The sequence below is a fragment of the Protopterus annectens genome, chromosome 9.part0 (assembly GCF_019279795.1).
Source record: "Protopterus annectens isolate FY-2018-M chromosome 9.part0, PAN1.0, whole genome shotgun sequence".
Lineage (NCBI taxonomy): Eukaryota > Metazoa > Chordata > Ceratodontiformes > Protopteridae > Protopterus > Protopterus annectens.
In genome coordinates this window covers 214,143,300-214,167,252 of record NC_056743.1, presented here as the reverse complement: position 1 = coordinate 214,167,252, position 23,953 = coordinate 214,143,300, and the positions used below count along the sequence as shown (strand labels likewise).

Genomic DNA, 23,953 nt, shown 5'->3' with positions numbered 1-23,953 from the left:
TGTTTTTCACTGCCACTGATCAACAGAGAGACTTTCCTTTAGCCCAAGCAAAAAATGGCCTCACAGAAACTTACAAACAGTTCAAGAACAGCAAGCCTGTAACTGAACTTTTTTAAATCTCAGAAAAGTGGGGAAAAAAGCAAGATTTTTTTTTTTGTTTTTTCAGAGATAGCAGAGGTTAACAAGTATCAACAAGTTATAACAGTGCAGTAAATGACCCCACACAAGAGTGCTAGGCCAAAGACAGATAAAATGCAAGTTTTGAGAAAAAAACGATTTTAAAAATAAGTGCAAACAGGAAATTAAGTAAACAGCTCTAGGTTGTGCTCTAAATACAGTTACTAATGCAGAAATCAAATTTAACAAGCCAGGAAATGCTCAAAAATAGGTGGCTATGCAGAAAAACTTAGCAAATAAACAGAGGAAAAATACTTAAAGTCTCAAAAGTGGCTCCTTTCTTCTCTCAGCGTTTTCTCCTATTGGTGGGTGCTTCACCAACAGCCAACAAGCCTGAAAAGATGCCAAAACCACGAGGCAACCAGGTTTTAAGAGAGGAAGATGAAGGAGCTTTGGAATTGACCCAGAATGGCCAATAAAACTACAGTTTCAAGTCAGTAACCACTCCCACAGGGGCAGGCAGGCTGCTCAATGTTTTTCACTGCCACTGATCAACAGAGAGACTTTCCTTTAGCCCAAGCAAAAAATGGCCTCACAGAAACTTACAAACAGTTCAAGAACAGCAAGCCTGTAACTGAACTTTTTTTAAATCTCAGAAAAGTTACGTAAAGTTAAGTAAAATTTGTGCAGCCTCTGCTACAACACTGCCACTTCTTCAGGAAATCACTATACCTAACAGTGGCAATACTTAATGTTATCTATTTTATTTATTTATTTTAATTTGTTAATCAGGGTAGATTCCTGATGTAATGGGATACAGCAGTCAAAACATCCAATGTTCTTAAGAATCACTGATCTTAGTAAACTTTGAACTTATACAGTTTGTCTGAACTATTTTTATAGTTTCAGATAATGAACTTTTAGTTTTTGTTAAGGCCTTTGCATACATACTACAAAGCTGGTGCTCTACATTATGGGTCCCCAACAAAAATGGACCTGGTTCCAGTTGGTCAAACCAGTTAAACAAAATGAAAATAAACAATACATTAATAAGAAAGAAATTAAATGCAAGCAGAAATAACAGAGATGCTTGAAAAAGTATTAAGTATTTAAAAAGATGGTAGTAATGGCTGAATGATAAACATGACAATGAGAGTTTAATAAAGACATCTCCAACAAGCAGGGAAGCATGAGACAGAATGATAGAAGCAAAAACAAGAAATAGAAATGTTATGGGAACAAAGGGTACTCAAATGAAGAAAACAAATCAAAGAGCAACTATGCCGTAATCAGTGCATTTTATTGTACCACTTTTCTGACTAAAATTTCATCCATATCCAGACACACATATGACTAAGCTGTCCCACTCACTTTTGTGCATACAAAATGTTATCCATATTTAAATTTTTTTGTGGGTCAGAATAAGGCCACAGAGCAAGGTTTTGTAGTTCTTACCCCTCTTACAGGGGATAACTACCTATGCATTTTTAGGGATTCACAGCTGTCTTAGCATGTGCTGTCATTTATAGCAGTCCCCACACTCTTTGTGGCCATAAATCTGTTGATAAAAAACACAGCACTGATGCAAATTGCCAGAAGTTTAATATTTAAAATTAATGCTTTCGTCCCAAAGGTAAGGACTTCATCAAATAAAAGAAAACCTAGGCAAAATTATGTATGACGTTAATATATTATGTTGCTATACATTAACCTCATACGTATTTTTGCTTAATTAATTGGCGCTGTAGTTACATTATATTCATTGGGTGGTTTTCTACATGTGACTATGTAATATATGCTATCAAAAACTGCTTTTCTGAAGTCCTTACCTTTGGGACAAAATCATTTTTTTTAGCATATGTTTACAGGGAAGTCCAACTTGGAATGACCCAGTTTTCAGCAGAGGCCTGGGAAGAAATGTTCCAGAAACATCTTTGTAATGTGGGAGGAAACCGGTGCACCTGGAGGAAACCCACACGAATACAGGGAGGACATACAGACTCCACACACAGGCACTGCAGCTGAGAATCGAACCGGAGAACCTACTGCTGTGAGATGATAATGCAAACCTCTGCACCACTGTGCTAATTTTAAATATTAAACTTCTGGCGATTTGCATCGGCATTGCTTTTTTTTTTTTTTTTTTTTTGTTATTTTTTGGTTCTTGGTTGACATTCTACATAAATCTGTTGAGCCATTGGGAATTCACATTTCTTTTACTCTGTAGTCCATGAAGAAAGAAAAAAAAAACAGATCATCAATGATAGTAGACTGAAGGAGAAGTTGAATGATTTCTAGTTTTTCAAAAACTTCAATTTCATTTTCTAGATGAAGAAGAATGGGCTTACTGCACTATGATTAAATTGTGACAAAGAAGACAAACTAGGAAGTGTCAATGAAAGAAATTTCAGAAACTCTATCCAGAAATTTTCAAAGTCAACAGTAATTCTGAGTACTGCCATTCTAAGTAAACACAATAAAGATTTTGTATGAGAAGTCAGGGCATAATTTCATGACATAGTGCACTACTGGAAAGAGATAACTTTGCTAAAAAATAAAGCTTTGTCATTGTATTTGCCACTATCAGGTTATTTTGATTTACTACAGGGATATTAGTATAGCACAGAATATCAAGAGAAGATAAAAACAATGTATGTTCTTAGTTTCTTACCACAGTAATATTTGAGAAGAAAAAAATCTTTACAATGTGCATATAATAGCATGGAATAATGTTTTATACATTAATTCAGATATTTTAAAAATTGTGCTATGATGAACATATTTTTATTTCAGAATGTACAACTTTCAAGGTAGCCTTACCTCTGCTCGGCAGCGTCTGGTAACCACTGTCAAAACCTGAAATGCCAACGAGTGACTTATTGAAACCTCTTCCTATACTTTCCAGTTCAGGTTCACTCATATAGGAACGTAGCTCCATCTGCAGATGTAAATAAATTAAAAATAAAACTGTTCATGACTCACTAATTAGGCAAACATCTGATGCTTCATTTCTCCACAATCCTATGATAAAAAAATGAATTAATAATGTAAAATGTGATGCCAGAGTCCTAACATCACCTACACTTTTAGTATATATTAATAATGTCAAGATGCACAAAAAATATGCTTACAGAAATTTAGGAAATATAGGAAAGACTGTTATCAGTCAGAGGAAGGCTATGCCCACAAAATTAGTGCATAGTCTCCAAACAATAAGATATTACTTAATATGCCATATGTCAGGAAACATCTTGCTAACATTTGATTTTACATTTTTGATAGGAAGTCACAAATGCAGATTTTCAAAGTATCATTCAAGGCAGTAGAGAACTCTGCAACACTTTTCAAATGTTTCAGCTACATCCAGAACCATCCAAGCTAAAATAAGAATATTTTTTGATTTATCAAACTTGTACTTGTTTTATACAGAGATCACTACTGTTTTGAGCATTTTTAAAGCATTTATTTTATTTTGTAGCAAAAATAGTCATTTTTGTGTTTGCTGGCCTTTCTAATTATGTTTGTCTTCTAATTGCCTTGTAGAAGGGCAGACTAACCAAGGACTTAATTGTTTGGTGGTAGTTTGTTGTTTAAGCTGCACTTCAGAACTGCTTTTGCTGTGCTTTTACATTAAGAAATTCCAGGATCATCCATTTTGTGGCAGAAAATGTTTACCTGATCTCGCTGAGTTGGGAAGCACACCAGGAAGCTCAAAATGTGGTTGTTTATTGGCTAGAGGGCATAAGGGTCAACTTTCAAGTTATTGTCTCTACTACAAATTAGCTAAGTCTGAATGGAGCTGCCCACTGAGCAGCAGCAATTAGCAGTGTCCTGCATAGTAATAAACACCTAGACAGTAAAATCTCCCTATAAAGTTATGATTAGGTACAAAACCTGTTCAAACAGTGTGGCATTGTGAGGTACTGATCTTACAACAGTTAACTTGCACATCAAATAGCACTACCATTTCCTAGCACTATACAACATCTTGTCCATAACCCCAGAAATACCCTAGGAGACCCTTCTTAAAACCCATTTCTTAATCCTAAACAGCCTAACCAATTCCAGGTCTGAACAACATGGATATGTAATATCCAAATGTCTCTGAGGCGAGTTTGGTAGATTTTGAGCATCCTACAGGAATGTATCATGTTCTGGACAACCAGCTAACCATTTAAGAAAATAACATGATGTGCAGGAGATGTAAATATACAACTTCCTCAAGACAAACTACTGAGATTGTCCAGCATAACTACACTACATCCCACAGACACTCTCCCTACCACACACACAGAATGTCTTATACGGAGGTGCTTAAAAGAAACCTTCACAAATCTCAAAACACCTCCAAAGCCAACTAATGACAGCTCTACTCCTCAACAATCACTTAAACACATATTAAAAACTACACCCAATGGTACCGGAAGTGCAAAGTCCATAAGGCAATCATATACTTTACCTAATACTTTTGTCATTAGGGACTGCCACTGTGCTACACACAGATGCCCCATTCACTATGTAAGACAAGGAGAAAATTACTGCTAGTTGCCCATCTGGAGCCAGGATACACAATACCACACTTGCACTCAAGTCACTGCACCCCATTTACCAATATGATTCGCAGATCATGCAGGTGTAATTGACCTGAGACATACCCCACTGGGCTATATGAAAAGAGATATAATGGATCTCTAGGAATGTGTGTCATACAAAGATATAAGCCTTGCATTAAGCAGCATCCTACCTTCACCAAGGATGATGCCACAGTATGAACATAAAATGATTCATTAACTGGATTAGTTTCTGGTGTCACTCAAGGGGGATCTAATAACTCTCAACATGGGAGGACATGGTCAAAAGACCACGTTGCTTTGCCAGTGATGGGCTGCACCTGTTCCCCCACCAAGCTTTCAAATATTGGCTAAAACATTTCCCATCCCCCTCAGAGTCTTTTTATGCAATGCTAAAATGAAAAAACTACCAACATATTGAAAAAGTCTACAAGCAACCTTAAGGATTTACTACTCAATGTTAGGTGCTTAGACAAAAAACTCCACTTCCTTCAAGCCCTGCTCACTCTGGAGAATGCAGACATCTGTGTCATGACAAAGACTTGGTTTAAAGTGAACCAAAATCACGCAAGGTGGAACAAGTGCACGGCTCCAACCATAAATATCCCATTAAATTAAACGAGCCAGCACAAAGGAAAGGCAAGCCAAAATCTATTTATTGTGGCATCATAAAACAAGAAAATGAGACTGCAAACCGGTTTCGGCCATAAATTCAAGCCTTCATCAGTGCAAACAAAAATTCAAATGGTACATCGTGGTATTCATTATATACTGCAAAACTTAAAGGTGTATGCACCTAAATATCATATTAGTTTGCCCATACTCCATATAATAGTGTTTGAAATTATATATAAGTGAATATATACACAATATATAAAAAATATATATAAAATAATATATATAATAATGTAACATGCAAAAAGATAAGGACTATCTAGATTAATGATTCTAAAGTTGAAATCATAAGCTCAATGACAAAAAACTGCAAGTACATCTAACTGTACAACAATTTTAAAAAACATATAATAAAAAATATCAGAAGCTAGCCATGATAAACTAATTATTTTCATTTAATCCAGGCTTAAATAAAGCACCTAACCTAGTGATCCATGAGGATTCCATATTATTTAATCTATCACGCCAGCCCGCTTTGGATGTTCTCAGCATGTCAATTTTGTTAATTATAGTAAATTTAAATTGTGCTGATTTGTGAATCATGGTATGTTTGAATAAGGCATTAGTGATTTTCTGAGTTCTGATCGCACTGAGGTGTTCACTTATTCTGTGTCTAAGTGGTCTGGAAGTTTGCCCAACATAAAAAGAAAAACAGGTGCAGGTGGCTAAATATACCACCCAATCGGTACTACAGTTACCAAAAATTCTGATCTGAAATACCCAGGATGTATTGGAAATGGTGAATTCTTTTGCCTTAGATATATGTCCGCATGCAATACAATGACCACAAGGAAAACAACCTACCAAAGGATCACCAAATAGGGTAGTCTGTCTAGGTATGGGGGGATTGAGATGCTTATAGTGTGTAAAATAGGAATTTATAGTTCGACCCCTTCGATAGGAAAAAGCACATCTTTCTGGTAGTATCTCATTCAAATATTCATGTGCTCACAAGACACCCCAATGGTTATTTATAATGTCCCTGAATGATGATGAACTGCTCCCAAATGTGGTCACGAACCTGACTGATTCATTGGTAGAATTGTTAGGAACCGCTTGTGAATCTTTATATTTTAAAAGTTGTGATCGGGGCATATGTTGAACTTCATTAATGGTTTGATTGATCCGTGATCTGTTATATCCTCTATTAATCAATCTATCACAAAAGTCTTGTTCACATTCAAGATGGGATTTTCGAGAAGAACAAATACGTTTCATACGTATAAATTGTGATTTGGGAATGTCGTTGATGATGTGGCGGGGATGGTTACTGGAAGCATGTAAAAGTGTGTTGTATTGTGGAAATTTTCTATGGATGCGGGTGGCCAAAGTATGATCGGATTGTCGGGATACCAATACATCCAAAAAGATAATTTCTTGGTATTGCATAATTAGGGTAAATTGAATACCCCATGTGTTGTTGTTGAGATATTTGACAAACTCATCGGCCAAACCCGGGTCACCCCGCCACACCATCCAACAATCATCTAAATATCTTCTCCAAATGTCCATTTCTGCCATGAATTATTTGTTGCAAGAATCATATATAAATTGTTGTTCAAAAAACCCCATAAAAAGGTCCGCATATATTGGGGCAAAAGAAGCTCCCATTGCTGTGCCCCTCACTTGCCAGTATGCCTGCCCCTCAAAGAAAAAAATGTTCTTGGTTAACACATATTGAGTCAATGTTAATAGAAAGGTGTTAAATCCAGTGGTGTAAAGTTGAGAATGATCCAACCAATATTCAATAGCTGAAATGCCAACCTCGTGGGGTATGCTAGTATATAAAGAGGTGACATCCAATGTGCATAGCCACCAATCTGATTCCAACTGTGAATCCTGAATAATGTTGAGGAAATCAGTAGTATCTTTTAACCTGGATCTGACCACAGGTAATAATGGTTTAAGATAGTGAGTAAGAAAAGCAGATAAGGGTTTGGTAAGAGAACCCCTTCCTGAAACAACAGGTCGACCAGGTGGACAAGTCGGATATTTGTGAATTTTAGGAAGCAGATATAAATATTGTGGAATTGGATCAGACACTTTAAGTTGATTGCATATCTTTTGATCAATAATGCCTTCCTCAGTGGCCATATCTAGAAATAAATTAATGTGTGTTTGGAAATTGGGAGTTGGATCCACCACCATGTGTATGTAAAACCTAGCATCTGATAGTTGTTTTTTGGCTTCAGATATATACATAGCCCGATCCATGATTACAATACCTCCTCCCTTGTCAGCTGGTATAATAACAATGTTGTGATTAGAGCTTAATTCATTTAATGCGTGTTGTTCTTGTAAGGATAAATTGTGTCTGGTGAATCGATATCCCAGAGAGAAATGCAGATCTTTGGTCACACATTCTTTAAATATGGCCACATGCTTATCCATTGGTGGTTGGAAATTCGATCTCTTGAACTGAAACCCAGTGGATCTTTGAGAGTTATCAGAATCTGCAAAAAATATTTTCAGATTGATCAATCTACAAAAATCATTAAGTTCTTTGACCAGTATGTGTTTGGGAACAAAGGATGTCGGCACAAAATTTAGACCCTTATTCAAAAGTTTATTCTGAACAGGTGACAGTACAAAAGAGGATATATTGTGTACATTCATTATTGACTCACTATCTTTTGTAGTAGTTGTTGCAGACTGTATGTGCCTCCCCCTATGTTTCCTGCCCCCCTACGTGTTCCTGGTCTAAAGGGTCTATGGATGGTTTACGTTTAGCCCCTGGGGACCCCTGGTGAGAGGGGCAGTCATATTCCGTGACGGAAGATGTATCATCATCTGTCAGGCTAGCATTGGACTGAATGTTTTTCTTTAATATTGACCTGGGCCTCTTTTTTCTATTGATTCTGCTACTTGAATCAAAAAATCTGACATTTTTCTGAGAAACAAAGGATTTACCTTTGTCATAATCAGTCAGATCACGTTGAAATTTTTGTGTTTTCTTTTTAATTAGTTGTGTTTCCAAAGTAGCTAAATCTTTGGCCAGTTCTGTTAAATAATTATGGTAGAAATCCTCCCCCTCAAAGACCTGAGCCTCTAAACAAACATTATAAACTTCTATAGACTTGGTCTAAACCCATAGAAAGTATTCTGGGAGTGCAACAGCACAGATTGTCTCAATCTGTGTTAGCAACAAACATATCAATAGGTTGGTTAAACAGGACGATATCATGAAGCTCATCCATGTACAAGTTATCATAAATAAGGTCCCTCACCACATCTTGGCTAGCTATAGGTCACAATTTGTGCCTCACAACTCTTACCTAAACCTATTAGACGTACTCACCATCCAACCAAACACCATATTCAGGGGTAACTTCAACTATTCCTCTACAGACTGGGAATGTACACTGCTTCAGAGACACAAGCACAACACTTGCTGGACTTTATTAAAACAAACATCCTGGAACAGATAGTGCATGCAACAACCAGAGGATCAAGCATACTGGATCTGGTACTCACCAACATGGGGAAGTGTTGCACCCAACTATGTCATGACCTTGCTAGTGATTTTGGATCACAAAGCTGTCTATTATGAAGTAAAAATCAAACAGAGAAAACCCAGCTAAAACAGTAACAGTTAGGGACTATTACATAGCAAATTACATCCTATCAAGTGGCAGTTTGTCAAAATTCAAGGCTCTCTTATCACACTTTCGGTGTTTAGTGCACTGCCACCTATGTCATAATTCACAGGTACATGTTTTTTTCCCAGAGGGGATAACTAGACATTTCTTTGCACTGAGCTTGAGCTCATAGCTCTGGCACCAAGCATCTGTTTCTGTAAGGCCCTTTTGTAGAATATCCACATCATTTGGGTTAGCTCCCAGTTTGCAGTCATCTGTGAACTTTGTTAGCCAGTGTCCCTTAGTGTTGGCCTGTACTTTAGAGATATAGATGCCAAACAAGAGCAGTCCCAAGACTGAACCCTGAACTACTCCACTTGTCACTTGTCACTTGTCTGGAGCTGGATTTGGAGTTGGCTACTTTTACAGTGTGGGTTCTGTCAGTAAGCCAGTTGGCAACCCATAGATTGACATAGGGATTAATGACCAGCATAGTAAGTTTATCTATGATACCAGAATGGGGGATGGTGTCGAAGGCCTTGGCGAGATCCAGATAGGTTGTGTGGACTACCTTACCCTTATCCACGGCTCTGGAGACTGATTCGAACAAGTTAATCAGGTACAGGAGACAAGATCGGCCCTTCACAAACCCAAACTGTCTGGGGTCCAGTGTTTGAAGGTTGCCAATGTCTTTGTTTATAAGTTCCATGATAATACATTCCATGGCCTTGCAGATCAGGCTCGTCAGACTGATGGAGCAGTAGTTTATTTTATTTATTTATTTTATTTTACATTTGTTGACCGGGCTAGTCTCACTGGATATATGTCCATTTTCAGTAGAGGCCCGGGGAGAAAAGCTCCAAGTATGAACACTAACAAAGTTAACAATATATAACAAAGACACGTATAATAATAGTACAGAGGTATAATTGGTTTAGGTGAGGATTCCCGGGATCCAAGGTGGATCCCCCTCTTGGGTGAGCCCCTATACAATGGGAATGGCTGCATAGAGGCTGCCATACTTAACAGAAATAAACCCAAAATAAACAATAAATGCAAACCCCACAGGTGGAATCCTCACCTAAACCTGGTAAATAATAAAAGAAAAAAAAATAGCCAAAATCAGTAACAGCAACTCACTTAAAGACAAGAGCGCTCTTATACAACTAAACAAGAAAGAGGTCTAATTAAGTCTAACAAGGCTAAGTTTGAGGACAGTATAGCCTTGCGGGCTAAGGAAAATCATAAGGCCTTCTTTGACTATGTCTGGAACCTTAAAGGCAACACACAGCAGTGTGCTAAACTGGTGATGAATGGTACTACCTTCACCGATAAGGGTGACATGGCAAATCTATTAGCTGATAAATTTATCTTAAACTTCACCCCCCCCCAATCTACCAGGTGAAATCTCCTCCATCATACTTCCCCCCAACTATTAGCAGGGACCAGGTGCTGGTGGCACTCACTAAAGTCAAGAACACAACCTCCAAGGGTCTTGACAAAATCCGTGGTTGCCTTCTGAACGGTCTAAAACTTGACTTATCATGACCACTTGAGGCACCCTTACCTCATTAACCCCGAGTACCTTCTCAGGGTGCCTTTGTGCTTACATCAGAGTGGTCTCTGAGGTGCTAGAAAAAGTATGCTGTTCCACCTGAGTGCCTTCCACAAGTGCCAGTAACTTTGCAGTAAAGTTTTAGCTCCACTGTTAAAAAATTAAGTTGAAAAAATACCTGAACTTTGTCAGGTACCTTCTCAACTTAGTCTTCAGTGTGGAGTAACATCAGGTTTATATTTAAATTTTATGAGAAAATTGGCTTGCCATGCACTGTGTATCTGCTTGTGATCACAGCAATCCGATTCTGTATGCGTTGCAGGAAGCAAGGGGTGGCAGCCAGTCGGATTCTTGCAATCCAAGCCGCCACTTGCCTAACACCTCCACTCCTAGACCTAAATTTTCTATGTTCTGTCACAATAAATAGCGGGTCCTCCAGTAGCAATTCCCTTTCTTTTTCTGTCATCTGCTATATTGCTACTGAAACCTTCTATCTACTGTAACAGAACAGTTCTGTGCACCATTTCAGGAGACCAGCGATAATTCATCCTGCATCTGAGATTACAGCATCAAGAAACCCTGAAAGGCAAGTACCGTACAGCTGCAATGGAGACCTTCCTTTATATCTACAGTAAGGTAAGTGTTCACTGCAGAGAACTGTGCCCTGTAATGCCTTGCAATCAATCCAATTTGCCATTTCTGCTGTTGTGATCATTTTGTTGTGGCGCTACCTACTCCACCGTGCCACTCGGGGTCTAAAGCCGCTAAATAATGATGAGCATTTGAGTTTCAGACTTCATATTCCTCAGAAAAATGTGTTTTAATGCAAAACATATTATTCTACCAACTTTCTTAACTTTAAAAGAGCAATAAAACTGTCCCTGATTTTGTGTCTTTGTTCCCTCGGTAAATTTTGCTTTGTCCAGAATGATTGCATTAAAAGGTTGACAGATATGTTTATCCTGATGCTAGGTGTTTTAGGTTAGTTAGGTGCAATCATGTCATGCACTTTTCTCTGTAACTCGCTCGTAAATGTGTGATGCAAGGAATAGTATTGTTAGTCTCAGGTCTGATAAATGCTTTGGGTTTGTTTCTGCTGCCCCCCCCCCAAAAAAAAAAAAAAAAAAACATGACCGCCACTGGATTATTAAGCGTTATACACCTCTATGCCCTGCTGTCTCCTCAGTGTCACCTGTGCAGCCACTACTCTATGCATCTTGACCACTATAGACAGTTGACACACCAGCAGTCCCTCTACAGGCAGAACAGCTTATGGCCCTTTAGCTCAAGAGACGACACCATGATTGCACTTAGGACTACGGACCTGCAGCACCATATGCTGCTGCTGGATACTCTGTGGCACCTCTGTGTAATCTGATCTCACCAAGCTTTCACCATCACTAGTAACTTTTTTCATCAAGAGTTTACACATCAATCTCTTCTTCGGCAAAAAGATCCTCAGTTTTTATGTTGCCCACTTTTCTGGAGCAGGGATGAACTGGTTCAAGAGGGTGAGATCTCATTTGGACAGCAGGGTAATAGCATGTGCCAGTGCCTCCTCAGCTTTCCTAATGGCTTCAGTGTTGTTCTGGGAAATCTTAATTTAAAAGTATCAGTACCAGTGAATGAAAGCTAGTGAGTCATTTTGTAATAATGTCCATCGTCCATTCTTCTAATTGTGCAAAGAACACATCAAACTTGTCACCCCCTGTTTCTCGTTTTTGCACATGGGGTTGGTGGGGTGTCAATTAAACCACTGATAATAAATATATTTTTTCTACTATTCCTTCCAATCTGTTTAGTGATAAGTTTTGCAAAACAGATTTGTCTCCTTCAGTGCCTTCCACAAGTGCCGGTAACTTTGCAGTAAAGTTTTAGCTCCACTGTTAAAATATTAAGTTGAAAAAATACCTGAACTTTGTCAGGTACCTTCTCAACTTAGTCTTCAGTGTGGAGTAACATCAGGTTATCAGGAGGAGGCTGTTACATACAATGTTGAATGGCACAGTCAAAGCTTGACCTGCTCTTGGACCGGATACCTAGTTTGTAAAATTTCAATAAAGTGCTCATGAACATTCAGACTGATACCTCACAAATGCCTTAAGCAGGCCCACTTTTGAAAATGCAGTTGTGGTGGTGACTGTCTGAGGAGAATACATCCTGATCAGGCTCCCGGTGGTATCTTGTTATAGTCATAACAAGAAAGCAGTGCAGATGGCCAACCACTGAGAAATGGTCTGCTTGGAAACTGCTCTACCTACTTTACTTGCACTGAAGGATACAGAATTGGTCTGTTTGCTTAACATGCTTACTTCTGGATATGTAATATCTGACTTGCCTGTGGACATCAAATAGGTGCAAGATCCCTTCCTTCTTTGTCGTGAGGGTTAAGAGCAAAATAGTTAAATGAATAGCCTAGTTGAATATCAGTGCAGAGGACACTTTTAGCAAAAAGGAAATGTAAGGTAAGGACTAAGGGTAACCTCATCCTTACAGAGCACCAGCTTTTTGCACATAAGATCTTGTAGTTCTAATACCCTTCTGCATACCATCACTGCTACTGAGAAGTGTCTTACATGACAAAAACTTTAATGCCACAAATGGTCTAAGCTCAAAGGGCACCAAGGTCAATCTTTCAATAAATAGACAAGTTCTAATCTCAAGGTGGCTTACGGTATAGCAAACCCTTCAGCTTCTGAGTATTCAAAAAGTATGCGAATAAATAAGGACTCATAAGGAGACATGCTGTGCTGGCTGAGAGGTGAACCTTGACAAATGGTTAGACTTTCATTGCACTAGCCATTCTTCCAAACAATGCAGAACATGTGATTTTTGTACACTCCAACAGGTCAATATTCTCAATGACAATCTTTTTCACTTACTTAAATATAAATATCTAGTGCTTGGTAATCTAGACTCCTGCAGCATGTTAGTTATTTCCTTAAAAGGACTGTTAGAGATCTGCTGTGCTGTGTTAGTAGAGTGCCATGCTGTGGTGGAAGTAGTAGGCAGCACTTTTCAACTGAGTTCCAAGGCTGTGTGACCCAGAGTAGGGCAGCCAATAGCAGTCTGGCCTTCTCTAGCTTTACCTTTTGTAATACCACTGATAACATTGACAAGAGTGAAAAAGCACAGAAAATATTCCTATTCCAGGATATGTTAGCTCGTTTCACCACCTCCATCTTTCTGCAGGAGAAGCAGGAGTAAACTAGCTGCAGGTGATTAATTCTTTATCTCAGGTGAGGAGGTTTTCCTGTGGCAGCCCCAACCTATGAGCAACTGACCTGAACAATTGTGGGTATGGTTTGCAATCATGGTTACAAACCCTAGACTTGCTGACTGTGTGCGATCACGTTTTGGGCTGATGGAATATAAGATGCTTCTATATACAAGTCTAGCTGCACTGCCATTTGCCACACCGTCAACATCAGCTGCACATTTCATAAGCATAACTTTTTCACCTGTTTTGTATATTCACCACCACCATGGTATTTTCTACAGCGACCTTTAAGCCTTGTGTCAGTTCTGATCAATAACCTGCATGTCTACAAAGAGTACCACTATGTCCTTCACTCTGATGTGTTGCTCAGCATGAAACTTTTCCAGGTTCTGTGGACTTTTAGTTATGCCAAATACACTCACCAAGCAAGGACTGCTATTAGATCATACAACTGAGTCAAAAGGCCATTTCTGCCTTGCTTTTCTTTTCAAGTAAGCCCAAGATAGTCATACAGGGGTTACATTTATGAATACCAATCCAATTGTCCAGCTCTTTTTTAAAGGCTACAGAGAGGAGGTTTGTTCCAGGGAAGGGGCATGTGGTCCTTGACAAATATATCACTCCAACTTGCCTTATTTATTTACTGGAGTAGGTAAGATCTCTGGTCCTATGGTTACACTGTTTGATTTATGGACGTATAACAATTCTTGGACTACTGAATCATTTATAGCCCTATATGCAAGGCCCAGATCATCACTAAACATTCTGTGCAGTACTGGATAGAGAGATAAGGTCTCTAGTTCTCCTTGGTAGCTCAGGTCTTTTAAACCCTTGATCTTTTTACTTACAAGCCTCTGGGGTATTTCCAATTGCTTGATACTCTTAATAAGAAATAAGGTACATTCAAAGGGAGGAAATGAATTCACTGATGGGTCTAATCAATGTAGAGTACAATACTGTGAGAATGTCTTTTGATCTGGAATAAATACCTTTTGCTATGATCTGGGCAAGGTAAAATAATTTCTTAATCACTGTTGCAATGTGATTGTCAAATCTGAGGGAGCTATCCACTCAAGTGCCTTTGTCTCTCACTATCTTTTCATTTTGAAATGGTATGTTATCTATACTATAAGCTGGAGTTAAGGGATGCATACCAAATGCTAAAATGTTACACTTTTTGGTGTTAAGTTTGAGCCAGTTTTTGTATACTAGCTATTAACAACTGTAAGCTCCCACTGGACTGACTGTATGTCATATGGGAAGTTGACAACTCCCAACTTAAAATCATGCAGAAACTTTGTTACCCAGACATTCATTTGATAAATGGAGATCTGAAAAGTACATACTGAATAGCAGAGTTTCCAGCCCAGATCCCTTAGAAAACTACTCGTCACTTTCAAGTTCTTTGAGGATGCACCCCTTATTCTTTTTCTGTGAGTCCTGTCCTTAAGTCAGTTGGCTATACATCTGACCACATATGGGCCAATCCAGAGCTCCTTTGCCTTTTTATTATACTTCATAGGTTCACAGGTGCTTACTATGCTAATGACCACAAAGGGCTTTTTAAGCCTAGCCATGCATCCCAAATCTCTGAGAATTTCTGATACCCATCATAAGTGTAAGCAGGGGCCTGTAATATGGTATTGAATGCCTTGGTGAGGTCAAGGTATCCTCTCAAAGAAGTTCAAAAGATTCATTACACAAAATCTGTTCTTCACAAAGCAAAACTACTGGATGTCAAATATGATAAAATTTTATGATACGTCCTATGACTCTGCATACAAGACTCATTAGACTGATAAGTCTGTAATTCCTGGGGACAGTGGTGGGGTCACTTTTGTGGAGTGGCATTTGAAGAGCTGTGTGCCACACTTCAGGGACAAAGCCATTTGCTAGGTTCAGATTAAAGGGGCTGAGGAATCTAAGCACAGACAATCAGGAAATGTAAGTGGAGAGCAATGGCTCATAAAAGAAAATGTTCACAAGGCATAAATGGGCAACACTGTGTATAATAACAAAGACGGCAGCACCACTTCTATATATAAACAAAAAAAAAACTGCTACGCTTTCAGCACCAACAATCCAGGATACTGCAAATTCTCAAAAGGCAAAAATAAAAGATAGGCAGGTGAAACTTCCTTGATGAGGAGTACAAATAAATACAGCGGGGAAGGGTTATATGTATTAATGATCTATCTTCTAACAAGAGATGTCAGATTCACATACCATAAGCCATCAAACACATTAAAGATGTTTAAAGTATATGTTTGTTGGTAAGGAAGCAGTACCTGAATTGTATAAAGGGGTACCTGTACATATTGCTGACCTCTGCACTGCCAGCTGTTTTACTGTAATGTCTTAACAGGTGACACTGCTGTGAGGCAGGCAGAAGGATGATACATCTTTGCAACAACACCGAAACACAACATCTAGAAAAATGAGATGGTAATTTTGAAGGTAAAATAGCAGTCAACAATGTGACGACTTACATGGATGAGTAACACAAAACACTGGCCCTTCTGCTGTGTTGGTGACAAAAGTATATGAACAAGCTGGACACCAGCAAGGCTGACCATTTCTGTCTAGTATATTAATGTACACATCAAATAATGAGTATTCATGAATGAGAACAAATGGGGGAGAGGAGTACATCATGGAACACAGACCAATGGCTGTGACTACTTCTCAGACATCACAGATCATATACTGTTCTGACCCATAAAATGGAGGAGGACAGAGACCCATAAACAGCAATGTCTGTCAGCCACAAGACATCTTCTAGTACAGGCCAATGCAGTCAATAAACTGTACCACCGTCCAAAATGATTTAAAACAGTCATAAGACCATATTCACTGCTGGACAGTCATTTTACCAAGAAGGAAATCCAGGGACTGAGGAATCTAGAGTGAGCACTTAGTACAACTCTGAAGTGTATAGTGGCTGACTTAAGAGTTTGCGTTTACTGGGTGGGAGAAAAAAGTGGTGTATCTGAGGGATGCTGTGTATGGATCTGCCAAGTACATGATAGCTACGTGTCACACAGAGTGAATAAAGGGCTGCAAACATTTATCTCTGTTAATACTGATGCATCTAGTAACCCCAGGATGAACCTGAAAAAAGTTAAGACAGATTAGTGCTCTAACCCGGTTAACAAAGAAAAAAAAAAGTCCAAGAAATTTATATGAAAAAAAAAAAAAGTGAAATATGCATTTGTAGTACAGGAAGAGATCTGAACAGCTGTATCGTATTAATTACATGCTAGAAAACAACCTGAAAATCCAGTTAGCAAGAGAGCATTATTGCTCATTAATTCAACTGTACAAAATTTTCCCCCATATACACAGCATTGCAGGCTTTGCAGTCCACAACTACTGAAAGATGCAAGACATCTAAAATGATGCCGTGTGAAACAAGGGCCACAAGAAAACAGAAAAGGAAAGATATTAACAAGTGTTCCTCAGAAGTAAGGAAGGAGTGGGGCAAGACAGAAGTTATGAAGTATTTTAAGACAGAAATTTTAAGTATTTTAAGAAAAATCAGCAAACAGGAGAAACAATTCTGACAGAAATCAAAATATACAAGTGGCACTGTTAAAAGACCAAAACGGTTCTGACACAGCAATCCATACTTATTTATTTTACTGAAATGCAAGTTGATATACAAAACATGGCTTCTAAAAGTGGTATGACATCAAAACGTAGTGGAAGAAGTACAATAATGCTCATGAAAAGCACTGATTACTACATCACAGGAAAACAGAAAAAAAAACAAGCAGTAGAGCTGGCATCTGCAGCAACTTCAACAGCCAAGGAAACTGACAGAATTTGTGAATATTGTCTTCAATATCAACCTTCAAAACCTATGTCTTTTCTTTCCTAGTTTGTTGTCTGCAATTATACTTTCTGTAAGGTTTAATGTTGCTATTTAGTATGGGGAAAAAGGATACTGACAGATACCTAAGCACTATGTATCCACAGACTGCAGGAAAAGAGAAGTTCAGCCCTAAGCAAGTGTAGCAACTTCTTTTACCGCTTTTGGTATGTTACTTTTACTAGCAAGTAGACACCACTTCTTACACTGACTACTTCAAGGAATGGGCCAACACAGTACGTTCAGCAGGAGAAAAACCCCCAGGGATTACAGAAATGTTTTGGGGCACACTTCTTAGGGACATGTCTACCAAGAATCTTAAAATTTATTTCTGTAGGTGTTCATAAACTGTAAGTGGTTTGCATCATCACCTTGCCTGCTAATTTACCTTATAGTCCCCATTGACATACTGTCCGTGTTCTCTGTCTCTCTTCCTTTCATCAGACTGCCGTTTCAGACCTCGAACTGATGTATGCCTGATAATACTGGCTTCCCTGGGGAGCGGAGGCACAAGAGGTGGGGCATCATCCATACCATACATATCTGGAAGAGGAGGTCTAGGTGGAGCTTCATCTTGCACCTGAAAATACAGTCAAGGTAAGACTTCCAGAACAACTTTCAGTGACCTCAGCTCATTTTCTTTTTACTTTAAAAAACAACTGTAGCAAACTTCTACATTTAAATAATTTAAATGGAGCAAACCTGTTACACTACACAGGAAGAGGTGTGCTCCAACCATAAAAGCAGTACCAACATTAATTTCTGCAAGAATGCCAGTAGAGAAATTAATGCCATTACTGCCCTACTGATCGATCAGCATCTCCCAATCGTACCCCTAAAACTTTGCACCTGGGGTGTCTGCCCTCTTTGCCTCTCCCTGCACACACACACACACACACACACAGTTTTATATATATATATATATATATATATATATATATATATATATATATATATATATATATATATATATATATATATTCTGCAGATAGATAACAGGCTGTTTCTACTGTGCTAATACTGAGTTTGAACATCTTGGGACCTGTCCCAAATTTACTTACAAATCACACAGTATCTTGAGACATTTTTGAGATCATTTACTGAAGTCTTTCCAGGAAGGGGCTTATGTGCAAATGTGGGGCCGGACACTTTTGCCGGTACATTTTTAAAGGTTGTAATGTGACTGTACATGACTAACCAAGGATCATTCCTTGTACAGGCAAATTCAACTGTAAAACACATGGGGTAGTTTACATTGCCCTCTGTCCTTCCTTTTATGTTGGAAAAAAAATTAACACTGCTTGAACAAGAGAATCTACGAAAATATTAATTATACCAAAAAGGGCAACAACACTAAATCTCTTTTTAAACATTTTAAGAATTTTACATTTCTGTATTAAAGAGGGTGCAAAAATGCCTTAGTGGTGGTGACTGGGAGATCTTCCTTTTACTCAGAGATCTACATTGAAATTTTCTTTTAAATGCAGACACTCCTCAGGACTTAATGGACATCTTTCTCTATAACCTAAACAACTGACCTACCACTGTTTAGGTTTGACAATGCTTTCAGTGTATTTAAGAAATATTTCATTTGCACTTCATTATGATGAAGTTCTAGCACTAAGAATGAGTGTGATCAATACATTTGTTTCCTTGGAGAGTTTCTTAAGAAAGGGTTTTTGTTTTTTTAGGTTTTGGATTTTTGGCTTTAGAACACTTAACTGCTTTGCATTGTTTTATTTTTGATTACAACTTATACTGGGCAACCAATTATCACAAGTGGTTTTTGGTTATTTGTATATGGATGGAGTTTGCCATGGATAAAGTAAGGCAGCGGTGTTCAAGGCAAGGGGAATTGTTGCTGAAGCAGCATTTTTTATTAGATAAGGTTTGTAGTATTGATGTATTTTTTAGAAGAGGTGACAAACAAGAATAAGTCATAATGAAGTTGTGCGAGCAGAACACTAGCTGGTGATGAAAGGAACCAAGATATTTTCTTTACCAAGAAAAGAAGGTAGTTGATTTCAGATCTAAGTTTTTGAATATGCTCCTGAAAGTTAAGAGATCAGTCAAAGCCAAACATCTAGGTATGTGAATGAAATGGTGGTGTTGATAAGGCTGTTATGCTGGTAACTTTCGAAAGTCTTTTCTTAGTACCAAAGAGCACAGACTTGGTTTGCTTGGGGTTAAGGAGAAGCTTTATGGAGATGAGTCAGTGGTTTATTTCCAGAAGGTCAGTTTGTATTTGCATTTGGATTACATGTTGTGCTGGGTTGAAACTAGATACTTTTCATTGTCATATAAGAGGAGTCATAAGTGGGGTAGGACAAGGGGTGGCATATTTATAAAAATGGAAAAGAGTATTGGGGCAAGTTTTGATCCCTGTATTACACCTGAATGAGTGTAGAGAGTATGTAACTGTAGATGAAGATAGTGGAAACAGGACCACCACGAATCAGTAATTATATCCAAAAAGTTTTAATATAACAAGCGCTTTCACGTGTTCAAATACACGCTTCTTCAGGTTTAACTAAAACATCTTACCAAGGTCTATATATATACACAAGTCTTTTAGCACAAGGTGATTCAGTTAATACATTAGTCAGAATCAATCAAACCATTAGTCAATTAATTCATAGACAATCTTAAATAAGACACTAGGCATCAAAAACCTTTACAAAGCGTTAAAATCAAGACAAAAATACCTATATCATGAATTATATAAAAATATATACATATGTATAATGCAAAACACACATAATGAAATGAAATTATTATAACAAATAATAAGTGATGTATAAATGTAGATAAAACCCCCCTATTTACGAGCTGCCAAAGCTGCTCTAATATTGACATGCTGATTCAGACCTGGGTCAATATGAGCTTTTAATTTAAAAATCCATCCCAATTCAACTGTTTCTAGATAATTAAAGGTATCTCCCCCTCGTCTATTTATTCCTACAATTTGTAGAACTCTGAAAGAGAAAGCATGTTCAGGATAAATGGTAATATGTTTTGCTAACGCATTAGTGGGAGTTGATTTTCTAATATCATAAACATGATTATATATCCTTTCCTTAAATTTTCTAGATGTCATACCTACATAAAAAACCGTACATTTTAAACACGTTGCTAGATATATCAAATTTGTGCTATTACATGACGCATATAATCGGGGAATAAAAGCATATACCATGGTGGGATGTATAAAGTCTTGTTCCCTAGTAATGTATTTACATAAGTTACAATTATTACATGGATACGTACCATAGCTTATATCACTTGGCTTCCTAGCCAAGCCTTCATCAAATCTCTCTACACAAAGGAGCCTTTTTAAGTTTTTGCTATTCTTATATCTAAAACAGGGAGCTTTCCCTAACATACCAGAAATGCGCTGATCTGTTATTAAAATATTCCAATTCTTCTTAATAATCCCTATTATATTTCTATTGTCATTAGTGTATCTAATGGTAACAGCCAGATGACTAGATTGAGATGTACTCAACCTCCTCATAGCTCTGCCTAGGTACCGTCTCTTTTTACCTATCCGAACACCAGAGGGGGTCCCTATCAACTCACTCCTAACATCATTCATAACTTCTTTCGCATAACCCCTATCTAAAAACAAGTCGTCTAAAAGTTTTAATTGTAATACTCTATCCATATGATCTCTACAAATATTAGTTATCCTGAGATATTGACTTTTGACAACATTAGGAAAAATGAAATGAGGATGCATACTATCAAAATGTAGCAAAGCATTCCTCCAGCATTTCTTCCTATAGAGCGAGGTAGATAGCCCTCCCCTCTCATTCTTCCTGATGGTTACATCCAGGAAATTGATTTCACATGTGGACGTTTCCATAGTGAATTTCAAGAAATTAGTAGTGGTACCCAGATAGGACACAAAATCCTGTAACAAAACCATATCAGCATCCCAGATCATTATGATATCATCAACAAAACGTCTGTAAAGCCTAACATGCTGAAAAAAGGCTGTATTGAAAACAAACCCCTCTTCCCAATGATACAACACCAAATTAGCATAAGAGTTTGCACAGGGAGTGCCCATGGCAACACCCCATGCTTGCCAGTAAAATGTATCTTGAAACATGAAAACATTATTATTAAGAACCAAATCCATTAAGGTACATATCAAAAGCTGTTTTTCATTGCTATACTTCTCTACAGCATGTAATAACTCCCTCAGTGCCTCCAGGCCGTATTCATTAGGTATAACGGTGAACAAATTTCTAACATCCAGGGTAACCAATATGCAAGAAGAAAAAGAATCATAATGCATCTCTAACATATCAATATCATTCAATAACTGACGTGTGTCTTTTAGAATGGTAGGGATGTTCCTAACCAAGGGGCCCAAATTACTCTCCAAATAACGAGATATGTTCTCTGTAAGCCACCCTTGTCCAAATACTATTGGCCGTAAAGATGGAGGGTAAACCCCTTTATGCATCTTGGGGAGACCTTTAAAGTAAGGAATTACTGGATGTTCAGTGTTGAAATATTCAAAGAGCTCAAAAGAGATTTGTCTACACATTAAAAGATCATATAACTCATCCCATACTCTCTTTTTAATCCTACTATCATCATCTTTCCCAATTTTAATATAGGTGTCATTTTCATTTAATAACTCTAACATGAGGGAGATATAGTGATTGGTATCCAAAACTACTATCCCCCCACCTTTGTCAGCAGGTCTTATCGTTAAAGTAGGGTCCCGAATAAATCTATCTAATGAACATCTTTCCTGTTTATTTAAATTAAAAAATAGACATTTCTTCGTTTTACTAGAGAAATAATCATAAAAATCACTCTCACAAGCTTGTAAAAAGCATTCAACGCTAGCAGGCATATTCGGTGTAAAGGTGCTTCTACGTTTAAAGCCAGACTCACCTGAACTCTCATTCATTACATTACTTCCAAATGACAATTTCAAGGAGATTAATCTCCCAAATAACCGTATGTCAGTTAAAAGTTCCGTAATACTACTTCCTTGGGATGGTATAAAGGAGAGTCCCCTGTTTAACAAACCTATGTCCGTATTAGTCAGCTCTTGGTTCGATAGATTAAAAACCAAACCATTTAGTTTTTGTTGTTCTTCCGTCTTACCTCGACGAACTCTCCTGAAAACTTCCTCTTTCGTCGGCCCCGACTGGTGGAGCGCGTTTGTGAGGCCCCTCGGTATTTCATCGGGAACTGTAAAAAACGGTCTAACGCACCATTAACAGTTTTGGTCTTGCTCCATTTTTGTTGGAAGTGTCTAAATTCAACAAAGCTTGCTGGTTAGGTGGTGGCGTATTCTCGTGTTGTGTGGATACCCTGAAGCCACTCCCATTCGATGACATCATTATTGGCTCAGTTTCGTTGTTAGCATTCACTCCACTAGCTTCATCACTTAAAGGGATATTTTCCTTTGCCAGCTGTTCATTCAAGTTGGATGTAATTGTAATGTGACTGTACATGACTAACCAAGGATCATTCCTTGTACAGGCAAATTCAACTGTAAAACACATGGGGTAGTTTACATTGCCCTCTGTCCTTCCTTTTATGTTGGAAAAAAAATTAACACTGCTTGAACAAGAGAATCTACGAAAATATTAATTATACCAAAAAGGGCAACAACACTAAATCTCTTTTTAAACATTTTAAGAATTTTACATTTCTGTATTAAAGAGGGTGCAAAAATGCCTTAGTGGTGGTGACTGGGAGATCTTCCTTTTACTCAGAGATCTACAGTGAAATTTTCTTTTAAATGCAGACACTCCTCAGGACTTAATGGACATCTTTCTCTATAACCTAAACAACTGACCTACCACTGTTTAGGTTTGACAATGCTTTCAGTGTATTTAAGAAATATTTCATTTGCACTTCATTATGATGAAGTTCTAGCACTAAGAATGAGTGTGATCAATACATTTGTTTCCTTGGAGAGTTTCTTAAGAAAGGGTTTTTGTTTTTTTAGGTTTTGGATTTTTGGCTTTAGAACACTTAACTGCTTTGCATTGTTTTATTTTTGATTACAACTTATACTGGGCAACCAATTATCACAAGTGGTTTTTGGTTATTTGTATATGGATGGAGTTTGCCATGGATAAAGTAAGGCAGCGGTGTTCAAGGCAAGGGGAATTGTTGCTGAAGCAGCATTTTTTATTAGATAAGGTTTGTAGTATTGATGTATTTTTTAGAAGAGGTGACAAACAAGAATAAGTCATAATGAAGTTGTGCGAGCAGAACACTAGCTGGTGATGAAAGGAACCAAGATATTTTCTTTACCAAGAAAAGAAGGTAGTTGATTTCAGATCTAAGGTTTTGAATATGCTCCTGAAAGTTAAGAGATCAGTCAAA

At 37.8% G+C, this 23,953-nt stretch overlaps 1 protein-coding gene across 10 annotated transcripts in view; it reads right to left on the bottom strand.

Annotated features, from left to right (window-relative positions):
- PLEKHA7 (pleckstrin homology domain containing A7) overlaps nt 1-23,953 on the bottom strand; it is a 2,079,953-nt gene that overhangs the window by 243,829 nt on the left and 1,812,171 nt on the right. For all 10 annotated transcript variants that reach the window (XM_044082761.1, XM_044082762.1, XM_044082767.1 and 7 more), the window contains 2 exons: nt 17,976-18,167; nt 2,938-3,055 (listed from right to left, as the gene is read on the bottom strand). In XM_044082761.1, coding sequence (XP_043938696.1) covers nt 2,938-3,055; nt 17,976-18,167 — 310 coding nt within the window. The remainder of the gene's footprint in view (nt 1-2,937; nt 3,056-17,975; nt 18,168-23,953) is intronic.